Source organism: Prinia subflava, chromosome 3, assembly GCF_021018805.1.
Source record: "Prinia subflava isolate CZ2003 ecotype Zambia chromosome 3, Cam_Psub_1.2, whole genome shotgun sequence".
Lineage (NCBI taxonomy): Eukaryota > Metazoa > Chordata > Aves > Passeriformes > Cisticolidae > Prinia > Prinia subflava.
This window is the reverse complement of record NC_086249.1, coordinates 74,046,844-74,064,478: the sequence shown is the minus strand read 5'-3', so window position 1 is coordinate 74,064,478 and position 17,635 is coordinate 74,046,844. Positions and strand designations below refer to the sequence as shown.

General features: G+C 36.1%; 1 protein-coding gene across 1 annotated transcript in view; it reads right to left on the bottom strand.

The window, feature by feature from the left end:
* PPP2R3B (protein phosphatase 2 regulatory subunit B''beta) overlaps positions 1-17,635 on the bottom strand; it is a 44,116-nt gene that overhangs the window by 13,062 nt on the left and 13,419 nt on the right. The window contains exons 2-3 of the mRNA XM_063392462.1: positions 2,187-2,372; positions 495-598 (exon numbers count right to left, since the gene is read on the bottom strand). Of these exons, the coding sequence (XP_063248532.1) occupies positions 495-598; positions 2,187-2,372 (290 nt within the window). The remainder of the gene's footprint in view (positions 1-494; positions 599-2,186; positions 2,373-17,635) is intronic.

Here is a 17,635-nt window from a genome sequence, read left to right as displayed (position 1 = left end):
CATGCAGACATCCTAGAGCCTATGGCCTATGAAACAATATTTATTTAAAAGTTCATTACAAATGTCAAACCATGCTCAAAGTGAACTTATCAAAGCAGTACTGTCTCTTAAATTTGTGTTAAAGGAGGTGGGTACACCATGCAATCGATTACATGAAATGACAAGTTAAAGTTAGAGTTAGAGAAAAACTAGATATAAAAAGCACTTTGTCCAGAACTGGCATCTACAAGTAAGGACCATGGTTTTCACTTTTCTCGTGAACTGTCAGTGATTTACCATTTTAAAATCTATAAACTCTGTAAATGAAGATTTGTTTATTTTAAAGTATTAAAGTATTATTTAGTTACATTTTTCCATGTACAAGTTTGATGACAATGGCTGATTATGAGAAAAGGTTTTATTCCCCTTTACAGACAAGATCACATTCAGAGCTTAAAATATCACATTTCAACAAAAAAACCCGCATCACTTCTAAAAAAATGTAATTTACTTACTTCCGCCACATTGCAACAAATTTATGAACTGACACATATCCTGTTCGTTCACCTCCAGCACAATAAAACAAAGGACCTTTCCAGTAAAGTGGGCATTCACAGGCCTGCAATTAAAGAATACATCACGTCAGTTTATTGATTGCTTATCTGAGGGCTACTCTTATTTATAGATCCTTCAAAAATTACACGTGTTAAAGCATTACAAAAGAGATTTTTTTAAAAAAAACTGTTTCTGAAACCAGCTTCACCTTCTGAAATAATTCATTTAAGACAACTGCTTTCGGCTGAAATCCAAAAGTAGACAGCAAAACACAGGGCAACTTGTAGCAATCCTAATAGACTAACACAGTGAGTCACGTGTCTGTCCATGCTCCAAGCAGCTAAACAGAGTCCATCCTAAGCTCCTCTCAGAGCTGGATATCTTTAAGCTAAGCTCAAGACAGGACACTTACAGGCCTTTTGAACTTGAGCAAATTGGCTCAAGTCCTCTGCATCCTTGCGTGTGCATGGCACATCCTCTATGCAATTTTAAGTAGCAGGCCAGCCTGCCCTGAGCAGCAGTGTCTTGCTTCAGGGTACTCAACAGCTACACGTTCCCAACTGCAGAGCAACCACATGCACCGAAAATCCAAGCATCTGCAGCTGAACAGCCAAGAGCCCAATTTGCCTAAAACTGACTCCAGCTGGGAGCAGTCAGACATGCTGCCATCCCCAAGGATCTCCAAAGAGACTGTGAATACTGCAAGATGTGTAAGGTCATTAGAGCATAAGTAAAATTAATTCTCATGCAATAGTTTAACTAGCAATTCAGACAAATTAAAAAGAATGGTTTTGATGAATACTGTCCTCAGACAGTATTCTTCAGGAAGATGACTTTTATCACTGAATTGTAGGTGAGCAGACCCTTTCATCTTCCTTGCTGAGAGAGAAGGGCCTCCTCCCTTCTGTGTTGGAAAGCGCTGTGGAAGACAGGGATCCTATCATTCAGCTTAGCAGTTAAAAGGTTTGGTGAGGCAAACCCTGAGTCCTGCTCTTGTGAGCAGTCACACTTTCTATTTTCTAGACCCTGGACAAAGTGACAGGAACATGGATAAGAACCTGAGACTCACTACCAAGACCATGATTTGCAGTGAGATTTCAGTCATTGATTCAATATAACAAAATGGAAATTTAAGTTTATCTTAACTACCTTATTGTCTTTAAACTTACACAGAAGTTTAAAAATATTTGCTGCTTTCGAAGCTAAGTATTTTGTCACTCTGCCACAACTCTAAATTAGCTCTTCAGGAATAACTTGAGAGCTATAATCTCAAGTTACCAAACCATTCTATCTTTACCAGTGTCTTTAACATCTGAAACATTTGAAAACAAAACATACATTAGCAATGCTTTTGTCTTAAGTCTCTTAGTCAATATGAAATGAAGAACAACATACAATGTTGTTCTTTAGTATTTGGTTGTTTATGCAGCAAAAAAAGTAGTTCAAGTTTTGATTTTTTTTTTCTTTTTATAAGGTATTTTGATACACAGTTAATGCAGAAAGTTCCACATAACTGTGGTACCAACAATGTAGAATATCTTTACTAATGTGTGGGAGATGGAAACACAATACAAGAACACCAAACACACAGGACTCATCCTTCCTTTCCATTGGAGTACGGTACAAAAAGAAGATGGCCAGCAAGTTCTCACCTTTGCAACCTTACCCATGTCTTCTAACGTTGCCCTCTCATTTGGAAATTCAGAAAAAGTTTTCTCAATTTTGGCAATCACAGCATCTATATTCACTTTTTCCTTAGGACATCCTCGAGGAAAATAAAAAGCTGGAATGTTTTGACTATGTGATGGTGGCAAAGTTTCTTCCTTCTTTGTTTGAACCTAAATAGATAAATACACATTTGACAGTCAAGTACCATGAAATCACAGTCCTCCACAGATGACTTAAATCTCTTGGCATTTGATGTTTCAGCACACCTTCAAAAAGATTTCAGATTACAAATTGAAAAAACTATTACAGAATAAGAGCACATCAGAAAAATTAATGAGTATTTCCAAGAATGGTCTTTAGAAAGACTTCTAGGATGTTAAATGTTTAATAAAAACAACTTCAATCTTCAACATATCAAGTTTCAAGGCTAATACATTGTACAGCTTCCAGGAGATCTGAAATTACTCAGGTTCTATTATCTGTTTCAGAAAAAAAACCTTTCAACCTCTATCTTAAAAGACATTATCAAATCATTTGCTTTTGAAATACTTCTAGTTTTACAGCTTCAAGCATTTGAAATAAGTATAATAGCTTTGTTACAAGCTACCAACCTATTTAATGAAGTTATGGTGAAGATGTCTTTTTTACCCTAAAAAATAAGATTTTATAAAGGTAGTAAAAAATGCAGAGTTTTTTTGGGTAAAGCATATACAATTATAAAATGAGAGCTTAGAAATCTCTTTCTCAAGAATTGACACACCATATCACTAAAGTGCCCCCCAGATGACCTGTAACAAGAGAAATTTATTCAAAAGCATTTAGGTTCAGTAGAGAAGAATTTACCTCATAATCAGGTTCCAAAAGGATGTCAAATAGGGCAGAGAAACAAGGACAATAGGCAAAGTAACAACAGAGTTAGGAGACAACTCAAACTTAGCGATTAAACCAAATTAATGTCTTTATTCCCAGCACTACTATTCAAGTGTGAAAATGCTGCTATAGGCTGACTTATCCTATTGATGAATGTGTTCAAGATCCTGCATTTAATCTCTCATTTTCAACCAGAATTGAGGGAAAATAAACCCAAGATCCCTTCAAAACCCCTAACCCTTATTTTATTCCTTATCACCTTTGCCAAAATGCCTCAAAAGATACCCAGCTTTCCTAACACAAATAAAGTCCTTCCTTATGTGAGTGGACTAGGGCTTATGGACAACAGATTTTAATTTGCAGTTCCAGCCGAGGAGCCTTCACTGGAATGCTACACATGAAAAAGAAAAAAAAAGAAAAGAAAAAAAAGAAAAAAAAGAAAAAAGAAAAAAAAGAAAAAAAAGAAAAAAAAGAAAAAAAAGAAAAAAAGAAAAAAAAGAAAAAAAGAAAGAAAGAAAAAAAGAAAGAAAAAAAGAAAGAAAAAAAGAAAGAAAAAAGAAAGAAAAAAGAAAGAAAAAAGAAAGAAAAAAGAAAGAAAAAAGAAAGAAAAAAGAAAGAAAAAAGAAAGAAAAAAGAAAGAAAAAAGAAAGAAAAAAGAAAGAAAAAAGAAAGAAAAAAGAAAGAAAAAAGAAAGAAAAAAGAAAGAAAAAAGAAAGAAAAAAGAAAGAAAAAAGAAAGAAAAAAGAAAGAAAAAAGAAAGAAAAAAGAAAGAAAAAAGAAAGAAAAAAGAAAGAAAAAAGAAAGAAAAAAGAAAGAAAAAAGAAAGAAAAAAGAAAGAAAAAAGAAAGAAAAAAGAAAGAAAAAAGAAAGAAAAAAGAAAGAAAAAAGAAAGAAAAAAGAAAGAAAAAAGAAAGAAAAAAGAAAGAAAAAAGAAAGAAAAAAGAAAGAAAAAAGAAAGAAAAAAGAAAGAAAAAAGAAAGAAAAAAGAAAAGAAAAAAGAAAAGAAAAAGCAAAAAAGTAAACGGCAGCAGCCAGAGATAGCTTTTCCTTCCCCTCCTCTGTACTTCAGCCAGAACTTCTGTCCACAGCAGCAGAATTACCTTAACTAGTTTTATTTCATAGAGGAAAAAGTTACCTTGAATCTGTGATACCAGGAGTCAATGTCTGTCACTTTTAAGAATCCTGTAACAACCTTTGATACCTTATCATTGGTTCAGCACTCGAGGAGGAAGCTTAAAACAAGAGTGCTACAGAGTATCAAAAATCCTTCCAACTTCAGGCTTCCAAAATTTTAGGAAGTACAAAACCAGCAATGTTTAATTCTCTAGGTAACATCACCACTAGCACTACAAATAATGTCTGTAATGGGGTGAACACTGTGTTTCATTCTAAAAGCCCAGCTCTACCCATCAGCACTTTGCAAGAGCCCTTGCAGTTCCCCTATTTCCCCTTTTCCCCATTTCCAAGAACTGCCTGGACTGACATAAGATTAGCTCAGCTGGTCAGAGCATGGTGCTGATAACACCAAGGTCAAGGGTTCAATCCCCATACAGGTCATTCATTTAAGAGTTGGATTTGATGATCCTCGTGGGTCCCTTCCAATATTCCTCAGAATATTTGGTGATTCTGTGACTATCCCTCCCATGTGAGCTGCTCAAATGGCCACAGAGCAGCAGGTGTTGCAGTTCCTCAGAGGTGCCTGATGAGGAATGCCTTATCTGAGAGAAGGGAAAGTGCAAATCACAGACTACTAACATTCCCTGAATGTTGCTGATAACATGAGGTAAATCAGCCTTTTAAGGAACTTAGTACAGACAGGCAAGGCATTTTTAAAATCCACAGCTAGGGAAATTAGAGCCTCAGATAGAAAAATTTCTTTTAAAAGGAAAGGTAGAAGCAGAGGGAAGACTACACTGGGTAAAGATTCCATGAGAGAAAGAAAAGCTATCATCAGAACCATTTGTTGATTGGATACTACAGTTTTTCAGAAATCACTAATTTAGATACCTCAGTTGCACAATAAATGAATTTCCATTGGTCCAGGTTAAAAGCTGTTCTTAAACATGTAAGGAAACCTCAATTCAGCATTTGTAGTAAGATCTCTCCAAGCACAAGTTATTTAAAAGAATTATATGATAAGGGGCTTTTTTCTATTTTTCATCTTATAGTCTGGAACATGTTTAGAACAGACAAAGGAAGAAGTTCAGCAACTGATTCAGAACTTAAGACAACATATAGTTGAAGAAATATGATGTTTCTAAGATGAAAGTGTTATACTTAAACATTTGAATTCAGCATGCTTACTGTAAAAATATATAATATTTAATCTATAAAACAGAATATTCATTCAATTTTAAGACCAAATATAGACTACAAATCTGCCATGGGAAGACAAATTAACTCTCCCTATACTGTCTATTTTTACATGCTGGTTTCTCAAAGTGGTCAGAAGAAGAAACTATAAAAAGACTTCATTTGCATTAGCAAGTGTATGATCAATCATTTCTGCTAGAATTATTTGGTGCCTACATATAGGCATCCAGTGAGAATACCATCTAGGGCATGAAACAAAATGCCCTTGAACATTCCTTGTGGTATCCAGCAGGCAGCTCCGAGCACAGCTCTCACTCTGCATCTGCCACGTGGATGTTCTGAGCACACTAATGCTTCTTAAATGCCACCAGCAACTTGGAATGGGACAATTGAATTGTGCTGTTAATGTCAGTCAACACAGGGATAGGAACTGTACCAAAGAGAGAAGTCTGTCATCAAAAACCATTAGCTCCAACTAATGCACTATAAATTTGATATTACATCTCCTCCCTCTTCTCACCTTCCCAAGAAGGGCCAAAGATTCTTCTCTCAGTCTGAATTCCAATAACCAAAAGGTTTCTTGTACAACTAAGGCTGCTCTGCTGTATGTGCTCTAATGAAGGAATGCGAAGGAAAAGGGCTCTAAAAACTTCACTATTTTCTGTTCAGGTGCTAGTTACTTCTGTAGAGGCACATATTGCAGAGCTGATGAAGGAGTCAGTTCTGTTATTTCAAAGCAATCAAAATGCACTAATTGTGTGAGATTAGGCTGTTCTAAAATCAATTATAATTTTAACTAGGGAATTCCTTCGTTAACAAGAACTGCCAGACATCTGCTAACATCAAATATTTGACTGGAAAATCTGCAGGAACAGTTCATTAATCTTTTCACACAATTACTCAATTTCAGTGGTCAATTTAATATTTAGAAAGTGATTTACATTTTCCTGTGGTTTTAAGTTAAAACTTTTAAAACTTGTACAAGTAACCTAAACTCAAAAAAAGAGACTCATTTGGTCAGTGGAAAATTTTCCCTGCAACTTGCTGAGAAAGAGTATCAACAACAGGATGCTTGGAATTAGGGAAAACAGCTGTATAAACTCAAACAGATGTATGCTGCAGTGTCAGGACTGAACGGAGCATTAACCTTTGCAGTAAGTATATAAGAAGTCCAAGATCTGTAAGTGTATTGCAAAGTTGCCACTGCAGTTTAGGTTTTATATAACAGATGGGAAGTGAGGATTCCTTGAAAACTTCTTGTTCGCAGTAATGTAAACAAACTTCTGTAAGATTTATCTACAGGACAGTTCAAGAAAATCTTTAACACACCCAACAGTTTTCATTCTTCACATACAGAATTGTAAGGACTGTCCACAGCTACTCAATGCTTATTTCCCTTGATTTTTACAGTGGAGGAAATGGAAGTTTTTTATCCCATTGAGGTCACTGTTCAAAGGGCAAAACTTCTAAAATTAATTTTGCAACTTTCCAGATCCTTTTCCAATCATTCTTTCAGCAGTTGTTTACAGTATTATAAACCACCAGTATTATAGTTACTATACAGTAATATGTTAGCATATACCAGAGAACATTGTATTCCAAAGAGAAATTAATTCTTCAAGCTAGACAGTCTTCTTACATCTACCACCTGATGAGTTGCATTCAGCAGTTAACTGTTTTAAGCAAAAAATAAAGACGGTGGGAATTTTAAAAGGGTAGGCTTTTCCTTCTCTTTTAACTGGAAGAGCTGATGCTATGATACAATCATTCAGCTACAGGATATATTTCTGAGATAACAAGGAAGGGAGGACTTGTTCCCAGATATTTTAATAATGTATACTCAGTCATGTCTAGATCTAACATTTGCAGGTAGCAACTGCCAAGCAGAAATACTGAGCCACATGAAGGGGTCAATTCAAACATGAGTAAAACCTCACTTATAAAGGACTTGCTGGAAAAGATAGCAAATATATTTGTGCATATAATACTCTTTTAGACATCTTTGAGATTAAGACATGAACTTGGATTGGAAGGGACATCTAGTTCCAACCCCTTCTGCTGTGGGCAGGGATGCCACCCACTAGATCAGGTTGCTTAGGGCTCCATTCAGCCTGGTCTCGAACACTTCCAGGGATGAAGGACTGGCAACTTCTCTGGGTTGCCTGTACCAGTGCCTCACCACTCTCATAGTAAAGAATTTTCCCTCTCCTCTTTTAGTTTAAAATCCTTCTCCCTTGTCCTATCACTATCTGTATTGAACTGATTGGTATTTACATTGTTTTATTTACATAGTAAATAAATACATTTGGTATTTACATAGACAAGGCTACAGAATAATTTCATTCAGAAATGCTGATGACACCAACATTTACTAACCTACCTATCTGCTCAACCCTAAACATTTAGAAGTATTTACAGAGTTCGAAGTCAGTTCTTGCTGTAGTATTTGCCAGGAATTTCCATGATAATGTCCATACTTAAGAAAAGTCATCAGAATGCATACTACAAGGTCAAAAAAGGACCCTAAAAATTCCACCTCACATTTACACCCAGCTTCACATTAGGATATTACTAAGTGATGCACCACAATCTCCCCCACTAAAAAAACCCCATTAAATATAGAAAATACTATAAAGAGATTGTTGCCTATCAAATACATAGAAGTCTAGTTCAATTCTTTAGTAGTTTTTAATTAGGCATTTAAAAGAAAGAATGTCTGTTGCAATATTGTTTATGATGTGCAATACATAAGCTAATCTAATTCTTCAATAAACTAGGTCTTCTACTCTTCTATATTCTACTTTATGCTAAACTTACCTGTATGAACCAAAGTGCATAATAAGCTAAGAGGATTTTCTGCAGAGATATGGAACTCAGTCTTTTAAATCCTAACATTCCTGCAACCACCCATATATAAAGCTCATCAACCACCTAACAATGGAAACAGATAACTGCATGAAGTTCCCTGACATACAACAGAAAATGGAAGCCAACATGGAGATTCAAAGGGTAATATTTTTGTATGAGTCTTTCCTTTATTAAATTCAGTGAGTTCTTAAGAATACAAGGTGTGTTACAGCCAATCAGTTAAAACAGTAAGTATGAATGTAATAAAATGTTATCAAGGAATACCTGACCAGCCTTCCCATCCCTCTGCTCTGTTATTGCTGTCAATCTAAGTCTGACCAATAAAATCACAGAAGTGTTTCTTTTTTAACTTACTAACTGACTGCAAAGTGAAAGTCAACATTTCCCTCTAGATAAACAATTGACATTATTAGTAGTTTTATGGAATTTAAATCTCGAAAACATCACATAAAAGACTTGCACTACTATTATTTAGAAAAGGGTTCATTCTCATTTGGAGGAAAGACAACAATTTTGAAAAACCTGTTCTAACATGTCAAATACTTTAACACACTGAAGTGTCTTCAAAAATCTGTTTCAGGACAAAGTAAGGTTACTACCAGAACTTTCCTCAGCAGAAGCCCAGAGAAACATGTTCTCTGTAACATAAGCTCTCTTGACCTTGCGGTAGACACTTACATTTACAATTATTTAAGTTGAAGTGTGATGCTTTTTATTGCTTTCTGTGTCATCCTCATTAGCATTTTTCCAGCCAAACTAACGAGATTTTTTACTGCAGGAGTTCACTGATTGTACTACTTCCCGTTCAGCTTGATATGCTAAACGGTATTTTTCCTCTGTAAAAAATGATCCTTGGACAACTTAACACTTGGAAAATTTCTGGGTCCTTCCCCTCACCAAGTTTTTTACTCTAAAATGAAATCATTGCACTGAAAATCAGCTTGAAAACAGTAAGTTTATCTGAAATCTTAATAATGATGTTTTACAGCATGGCATAAGGTAAGCTACACCTGCATCTTCCCCTTTCCCCATGCCACATAGAATTTACTTGCTTTACTAGTGACAGTGAAGCAATACAGTGAATTGCCTCAGGTCACCAAGACAGCTAAAGAGCAAAATTAAAACCCCCTATTTGTCCTCATCCAATCTCACACAGTTGGTGCCACTTAGAAGCAACGTGGTTCTGCTGCTAACATAAGGCAGATCAGGGAGTACTGTGGCAGTATCATTTAAAATCAGACTACATTAGGCTTAAAACCATGCTAAGGTTGTGATTCATTTTGCATAGCTCAGTCAGAAATATAAAACATAGATCAAATCTTGAGAGATACCTACAGAGAATGAACTCGTGCTAAACCAGTCATCAGGGTATATATGTAAAAGTCTTTCCTCTGGCAACAATCATTTTAGTCCCAGCTGTTTCCTTCTATCCTGGACTTCAGCTTCCTATCCTTCGGTCACTGTCTGGCAGCTGTTTTTAGATGGGCTATAGAGACTAATTTTATCATACATGCTCCTCTTTCCTTCCACTGTGAGATAAATATCCATTAATTTTAACCCCTCTGCAATTTTACACTAGCTTACTTTTGCTGTTAGCCTTAACTCTGAAAATTTCATTCATCCAGTTTGGTCTGTAGTCAATATTTGTGCTACATGAGGTGAAAGAAAGGGAAAAATTAATACACTTTCACATAAAGTTCTAGCAATATACCATTAGAAGAAAAAAGGTACTTTAACCTACACTGTTTCCAATTTCATACATGTGACCCGAGTTAATGCACAAGAGCAGGGTTCAACAACTCTCCCAATGCAGTCTGTGTTCCAGTTAGCAATCCTGTGATCAAATTTTGACCAGAAAAATATGGTTGAGAGTCTCCTTCCTACCAGGTTGTGCACTCATCTCAGTTTTAAATAAATGGATTATTATTCTCATCTCATTTATGCATTTTCTTAGCCATTTTACTCAAATCTATTTCTGTAAAAAAGTATATGGTAATCTGGTCTTGTGTTCAATGCAAATGTTAATCCTCATTGCTAAATCAACTTTATTTTAGAGACAAAGCTGTACACTGCTCTGTCCCATTTTGGGATCACTGATACATTACAGCATGTAGCAATTCCATAAGCAAATCAAAAGAGATTCGGGGATGTTTAGAGCAGCCAGGAGTAAGATAAGGAAGGACCCTAGGTAACAGTAAAAATAAAGCCTAAAGACCCTAACTTCTGATTCTGAGAAAAAAAATATGGTTTTTTTAAGCTGTTTGTTATATGAAACTTATTTCTTCCCTTATTTTAAGTCTTAAGACAGCAGAGTTAGTAGTAGTACTCCTAATTTTATGATAGCCTGGGAAAGAAGCACCCCATCCAGTTTGAATGAAACTGCTGTGCTAAGGGCCACCATTGGATAGTCTTGAAAGTCTTATGCCCCTTATAGGGCATAAAGAATTACAGCAGAACTATCATTAACACTCTCCCCCTTTAATTTACCCAAGCCAAACCGAAATAGCCAAAACTACCCTCAAGAAATAGCCACTGAAGTGTCAGCACTGCAGCAGAGCACCCAAAACTTGGGACCATCTACACAAACCTACTTGGGAAAGCGTGTTAGCTCTGATGTAGGAGGAGACAGTCAGGAGTGACATCTGGCAAACGCTTCCACCTGAAACTATGAAATGCATTCCACATATACAATCTTGGATATTGAATTTAAAACTGCATGCAACTAAAAGAATGTGTGAATGGCCACCACAGGCAAGTCTTCTCACATACACACAAACAAAAGTAGCACTGGGAAACTTTCAAATGGTCAAAATTCACTTGTTAGTGAAGGCTGAGGTAAATTAGCATTTTTCTGCATGATATCTAACCATTATAGCACACACCAATCTCGTCCCTTTCAGTAATATATATGCTGCACTAACAGATGTCTCACTCAAGTTCTTCTAGAACCCTGATTTTGGAAACACTGGGATTCTCCCAACTTGCAGCTTGGTAGAGCTGACATAGGTAAATCATGCAGTTCTGCTGGGAACTGGAAGATGCTATGGCAAAAGCATTATCACTGTAGAAACATCTCCAAATATGGCTAAACACCTTTTTCTTTGTATGCCACATAGAGCTCCATTATCAAAAGTACGCAGTTTGAACAGCTTATTGATTTATCCAGAAAACGCTTGCCTGTGGACAAATGGAAGATGTAGTTACTTGTGCCCCCCAAAGCCATGAACACAAGACCTTTCCACACTACATCCATGTCCATTGGTAACTTGCTGTATTTGTTGACAAAAATTTTACCAAAGGCTTCTAGAGTGAGGCTTCCTCTGAGAATTTGACACCAATGGTAGAGATAACATTTTTTATCCAGTGAAGATATTTTTTATCTCTTTCACATGCCCTACTAATTTAAAAATTGAAAAGGGTACACAGTATAAAATGGAAAAAAAGCAAGACTTTTCAGAAAAATTGACCCCATGAAACACAATTTCTTCTACATTTTGTGATAAGACAAAAGTAGTAGAAAAATATTAGTCACTGCTAGTATGACTGCTAGTGCCTGTGAGCTGCTGTCAAACAGGCTACAGTTTACGAATTACATCAAATTAAGTATTCTAGTCACTAATATATGCTGTTTGTCATATAGTTGCAGCTTCCTCAGAAAATACTCTGATCACAGGTTAAATCAGTTCTTCTATTCCTTCCCAGTGTATTCTGTTCCCCAACTGTTTCCAGGGCACAAGCTGGTAAGTTCCTCCTAATACATGATCATTTTGATTGTACACAGCCAAGGGACTGACAGGTACACCTGAGGCAATTCTAACATTTGTCTACAGAAGACAGCCCTTGTCAGGACAGGCCATCAGTTCAACATCAAAAGTAACACATACAGCTAAGACAGACATCCACTTAAACTCTGCAATAGCTTTTTATCCTTACATGTTTACAACAAAGAAAGTTTCAATCATTAGATGCTATTGACTTCAAGAAGAATCTTCTCAAGCAAGAAATGTCGCCAAGTTCAGCCTTGCTATGGAGCTGCAAAGTCACCAACTGGAGCAAATATTCTGTCAACTGCTTGTCTGCTGATGCCCTGAAAAATTCTAATTTGGACAATTGTGAAAACAATCTCATATTCCTCCTGCCCTGTGAAATTGAAGGACATTTTATATTAAGCTGGACTGTTTCAGGCTTTCTAGCACTACCACCAACAGTCATACAACATCTACTACTAGTAGTGGCAACTAAAATGGAGAAAAGAACAGTGAATCTTTTATTTCAAGGGAAAAATATCTGAACTCTTCAATGTATGAACTACTGCATCACAAAACTCAGCTGCAGAGAGAACTGACATCTAGACTCTTAAATCATGCATGCCAGTAAGCTGTAACAAACTTTCACCATATTGGGTTTTCTATAGAAACAGTACGCATTTTCTGTAATAATAATTTAAAAAATAGATTTATCACCAGATATGAATAGGTAAGGAAGCTGCTATCGCACGCAGTCAATACATTTTATGTTTGAACCAGGAGTCTCCACTACAGAAGTGGTAAAAATCTGCCAGCTTGCTTGCAGTTTCTTTTGAAGAGACTAGAGCTTAAAACCTGGCAATCCACTAGCAGCGAACCATTTATAGAAAACCTCATCTAAACTAGCATGTCTCAGTGGGCAGCCTATGTATTTTCATTCTGTTTTAAATGTTGGCATCTGCTCTGGAAAACTGGCATTATATCAGCAAGCTAGCATCATGTGTACCTATTAGCTACAGTCAGAATGAGATCTGTATTCCATCTCCAGCCCCCTCAGCAAACACTTGTGTTCTTTAATAAGGCATTTGTTGCCTGATGTAAAAGTATTAGGTAAAAACGAATATTGGGTCCCTGTGGTGTTAAAAGGTCTACAAATTATGTTAAATTAGAAAACTGATGTTAACAGGAAAGCTGTTGTGCCTGAAGCCTCTAATTGTTATACAACCCTCTTCTGAGACTATAGCTGTAAACCCAACAGCCTCAATTAAATTTTTTGAAAGTAGTTTTGTCTCAGAAATGAGACTTATCTTCATAACTAAAAGAATCACTGTGTGCACTACATCACAAATATACACCAGCCCAGCACACACTAGTACCTATGGACTCTGTTCATTGCTGTCTTGAACATGCCACAAGCATTTATGAAGCATTTTGGTAACAAAGGAACGTAAAAAATGATCAAGAGGCACTAAAGTCTAAAGTTACTTCACTCAGAAGGCAAGCCAATCTGGTGAGCCACTGCAAAATCTGAAGAAATAGTTCTCATACAGCTGACATAAATAGCATGTGTAAGCAGCATTTAGTATCATTAACAGGTGGTCATGAAACGAGGAGTTCTCTGTTTTCACACTGAGTTGTGACGCATACAACTACACCAAGGATTCACCCAGTAGACACAGCAGATAAAGGTATAATTCATTAAAAGTATCAAAAATTATGCCAGCACAGGTCTGTCATTAACATTGAGAAGACTAATTTAAAACTTAGGCCAGATTTTTTTATTTTAGCACCTTTTTAAAAATCATTACATTCAGCATGAATTGATTTGACTTTTAAAAAAGTCGAGTTTTAAAGTTAGAACTCCACAGTTTTGTAACGTGATGTTGCCCCTAAGTAATGAGAAAATACCCGTTTTCCTAGTTTAGCTAACACTGAATTGCAAATGTATAAGCATTCCAGTGTACATACATGTATTTTATTCTAATTTTGTTTCAAACTTCAGAGATATTTTCCTCATATAACGTGCATAATGGTGCTGCTTATATTCGAACTCTGACAGATAGAGATGTCACCAGATGTAGGCTAAAACAAAGTACTCAGCCTTTCAGCTCACATCTTTAAGTTGCCAGTACATTTGAGAAAGGGATAGTCTCTTCTCCCTCCAAAGTTTCAGATAAATTGAAAAGCAAGGTGGACCCAGTGACTCTTCAAGTGCTGCATTCCCATTTCAATATACCCCATAGGTGTTAAGTACTTAAGAAAGATCTTGGTCTTAGAATCAACATCAGGATGAGATGGACTGAAGTTTGACTTCATTTTATGCAGATATACCTACTAAAAAATTTAGCTCCCCAAAGTAATAGAGAAATTTAAACAGTTATGTATTATCTTTCTTTTGAGGACTAGATCTTTCCATAAAGCCCTATTTTACTCAGGTTTTTTCAATTTTCATCAACAAATAAAAACGGAGGAAATGCCTATTCCACCACTTTCCAGAACAACCCACCTCATTACCAGTGGTCTATTTAGAGATTTTCAAGAAACTTGATGTGCTATGCTCTAGTGACCATCCCTTCTAAACCACAGGGGATTACCTACACAGATTATTTACTTACATGGCCCTATATGAAAAGCCACTGCCTTAGAATTCTTGGAACCTGTGGAAGACCCAACCCGCCTCAAAGCAGATTTTGAGCCACGTTATTTCACCATCCACCACCATTACTAATTTTTTATTTTAAGATGCTAGTTTTAATAGCCCAAACTTCTTAAAGAGAATCTGTTATTTCTTTAACAAATCATAAAATTTCAAGATTGTAGTAGAAATATGGAAGAACAAATTGGCTTCCATTTCTGCTTGACTTTAGCATTCTAATTTTAAATCGTATTCATGAACTGTTGTGTCTGAAAACCTATACAGTGGAATAGGATGTTGTAAACTCCAAAAGCAACATAGATCAGCAATTGAAATGATAAAGTTTTGTTTCAAGTTATTCTACAAAATCTCTCAGCAGTCTTTAATTTTAGCATGAAATTTCTTCAGTGATTATGTAGCTAATAAATAGTTATTCTTTGAAATGCACTTAACCTATGAGGATAAGTTGGAATTAACATAAAACAGCAGGTAAACAATACCCATCTTCTGTATCAACAGTTACTGCACCCATATTTAGTTTGTGATGATACTTCCAAAAAGGTCTCCTTAAAATCATGAAGTCAAAACAAATCACCTAAAAAGGAACTTCAGATAAAATACTTCATATCAACTGAGCAATGACAGACCTCATATTCTAGTTTTATACTCTTATTAATTCTGTTTTGCCCAAAGAACCCTGTAATCTAATAAGTCATTTATCATACATTATTCTACAGTTGCCATTTACCCAGGAAGTGCAAGACTGGTTAAAAATGAAAAATATTTGCTCAATTGTCTCCCCACTGTAAGTTTATAGCCAGCAGCATCCTAAAACAGAAAAAACCCTACAGATGAGACAAGCTGTTTTCTAAAGTAGTTCATAGCTTGCAGATATGCTTAACATGCTACACTGAGATGTTTTCTAGGTCAACATAAAAAGGCGCTGTAAAAGTACAAGCGATCCAACTATCGCTCCGTGAAAGACAGATCAAATTAAGGGGCACCACACAAGGTAATGCTGTGTTTGTTTACAACAGGATGCCATGACTAAACCAAACTTACCTCCTCCTCTGAGGTGCCTAAATACTAGGTGCTACCACTATTTTTCATTAATCAAGATAGTATTTTCTTTACTTGTTGAGCAGAGTCCTCCAGTTTAGCACAGAAAACACAAGTCAAAAATCCTTCCACTCACATGTCTATGCTGAATGGTATAAACAGAGTCAACACTGGCACTCTGCTTTGCATAAAGGAATAAACATTGCTTATAAAGATCACTTGAAACAAATTTTAAATAATCATATAGAAGACAGAAGGCTTGTACATTCTTAGGGTCATAAGGCTCTATGTCCCTCTCTTGAAGGTCACCTGAAAGGGACACTAGTGCACCGAATTCAAAATTAAGTAGGAGGCTATATTTAAAATAACTAACAATGCCAGAAATTCTAAACTAATGTCTTTTTTATTCAACTGCTAAACTTGATAATTAAAAAAGGGTGAAAAAAATTCACACCTGCCTTCACTGACACACCTTAAATATATGAATTAGCAGCGAGGGTGAGGTAAGGTCAAAGTGAATGCTTTCAGATACCAGCATATGTCTTACAAGGGTATTCAAAAAAATACCAAATTTCGGTTTCTTAAAAAAAGCTGTACACTTTTTCCTCATTTCAAGAGATAACAAGTCTCTTTGAACTTACTCTATAAGTAGTTTTCCTTCTGATTTTACTTTTCAAACACTTCTATGCTCAATTTTAAGTACACTTTAAAATTGTAGCTTTAAATCACTGCTACAAAACAGCAGAAGTACATGTGTGAACCAAGCAGCAACAACTAATCTCATCCAAATAAAAAGTTCAAAATAAACATAATCTAAAGGAATTCAGGATCATCATGCAAGTATGAAAGCATTTTTTACTATATTATGTTTGAGCTAGTGAAGTTACAGCCTCTATCAGCATATTTTATATGTCCAGTTCGGGTAAGAGGTAAATTAAACCCCCCAGGGAAATGCATGTATATTACAATTATACAGATTAAGGAAAACAGTGTTAAAAAGTCTAATAGCATTAAATGCACCAACTTTTCACTGCATATACCTCTGTGCAAACATTGTACTTTAGCTGCACTATATGCTTCAGCAAACTCCCATTTTTCTTTGCACAAAACTACCTCCACAGTCTTTTAAAACACAGATGAAATCATCATATATGGAACAGAATATCAAAACCCTGCTAGTTTAGTGATAGCTTCCATATTTTGCCTGCAATTTGAGTGGTTGTGAAGGCACAATTGACAACAATAACTTAATTGTATAAGAACAGAAAGACAAACCTGAACCTGCTGAAAAGCTTTCAGTCTCTTCTTGAATCTAGAAGGTAAAACAAAATCACATCCTCGAGCTAGCAATGCCAACTCCTTTCTTAGATCAGGATCTTGTCGCAAAGAAATCTCCTTTATCCTCATGCTTTCGGATTTCATATAATGCCTGTGTGCCAGTCCAGGCACTTGAGTCCCAGTAAATAGCAGAGCTGTTGTATTATCACACAGTGCTGCTTAAAGCAGCAGCTGCGCCCGAGTTCTGTGATATTATAAGAGTCAGCTCAACTTCACCCGCTCCATACATTAAAGGGAACTTGGCTAGAATTGCAAAAACAGATTGGGAAGTCACTTTGGAAGCCTGTCCTTTCATCCAGGCATTCCAAAGTCTAAATGGGACAGTATGGAAAATGAAAACCGTGTTTGGAGGAGCATCTATAAAAGCAGTTTCCAATTTTAAAAAAGGCAAGCCCTAGAGGAATGCAGAGAGGCCAGTTGTGGTTATTTTCTAGCTTCTTCCTCCTCCCATCCCCCTCAGCTCTCCCTTCTGTCACAAAACACTCACTGTCTAGCTTCAATGAAGTACCACACCAAAGGATAAGGCTTATTACCCAGCAATTAATTCCTTTTAAACTCTTTTGTCCTTTAGCAGGCACCCTGTTACACTGAGAAAATGAAGGCA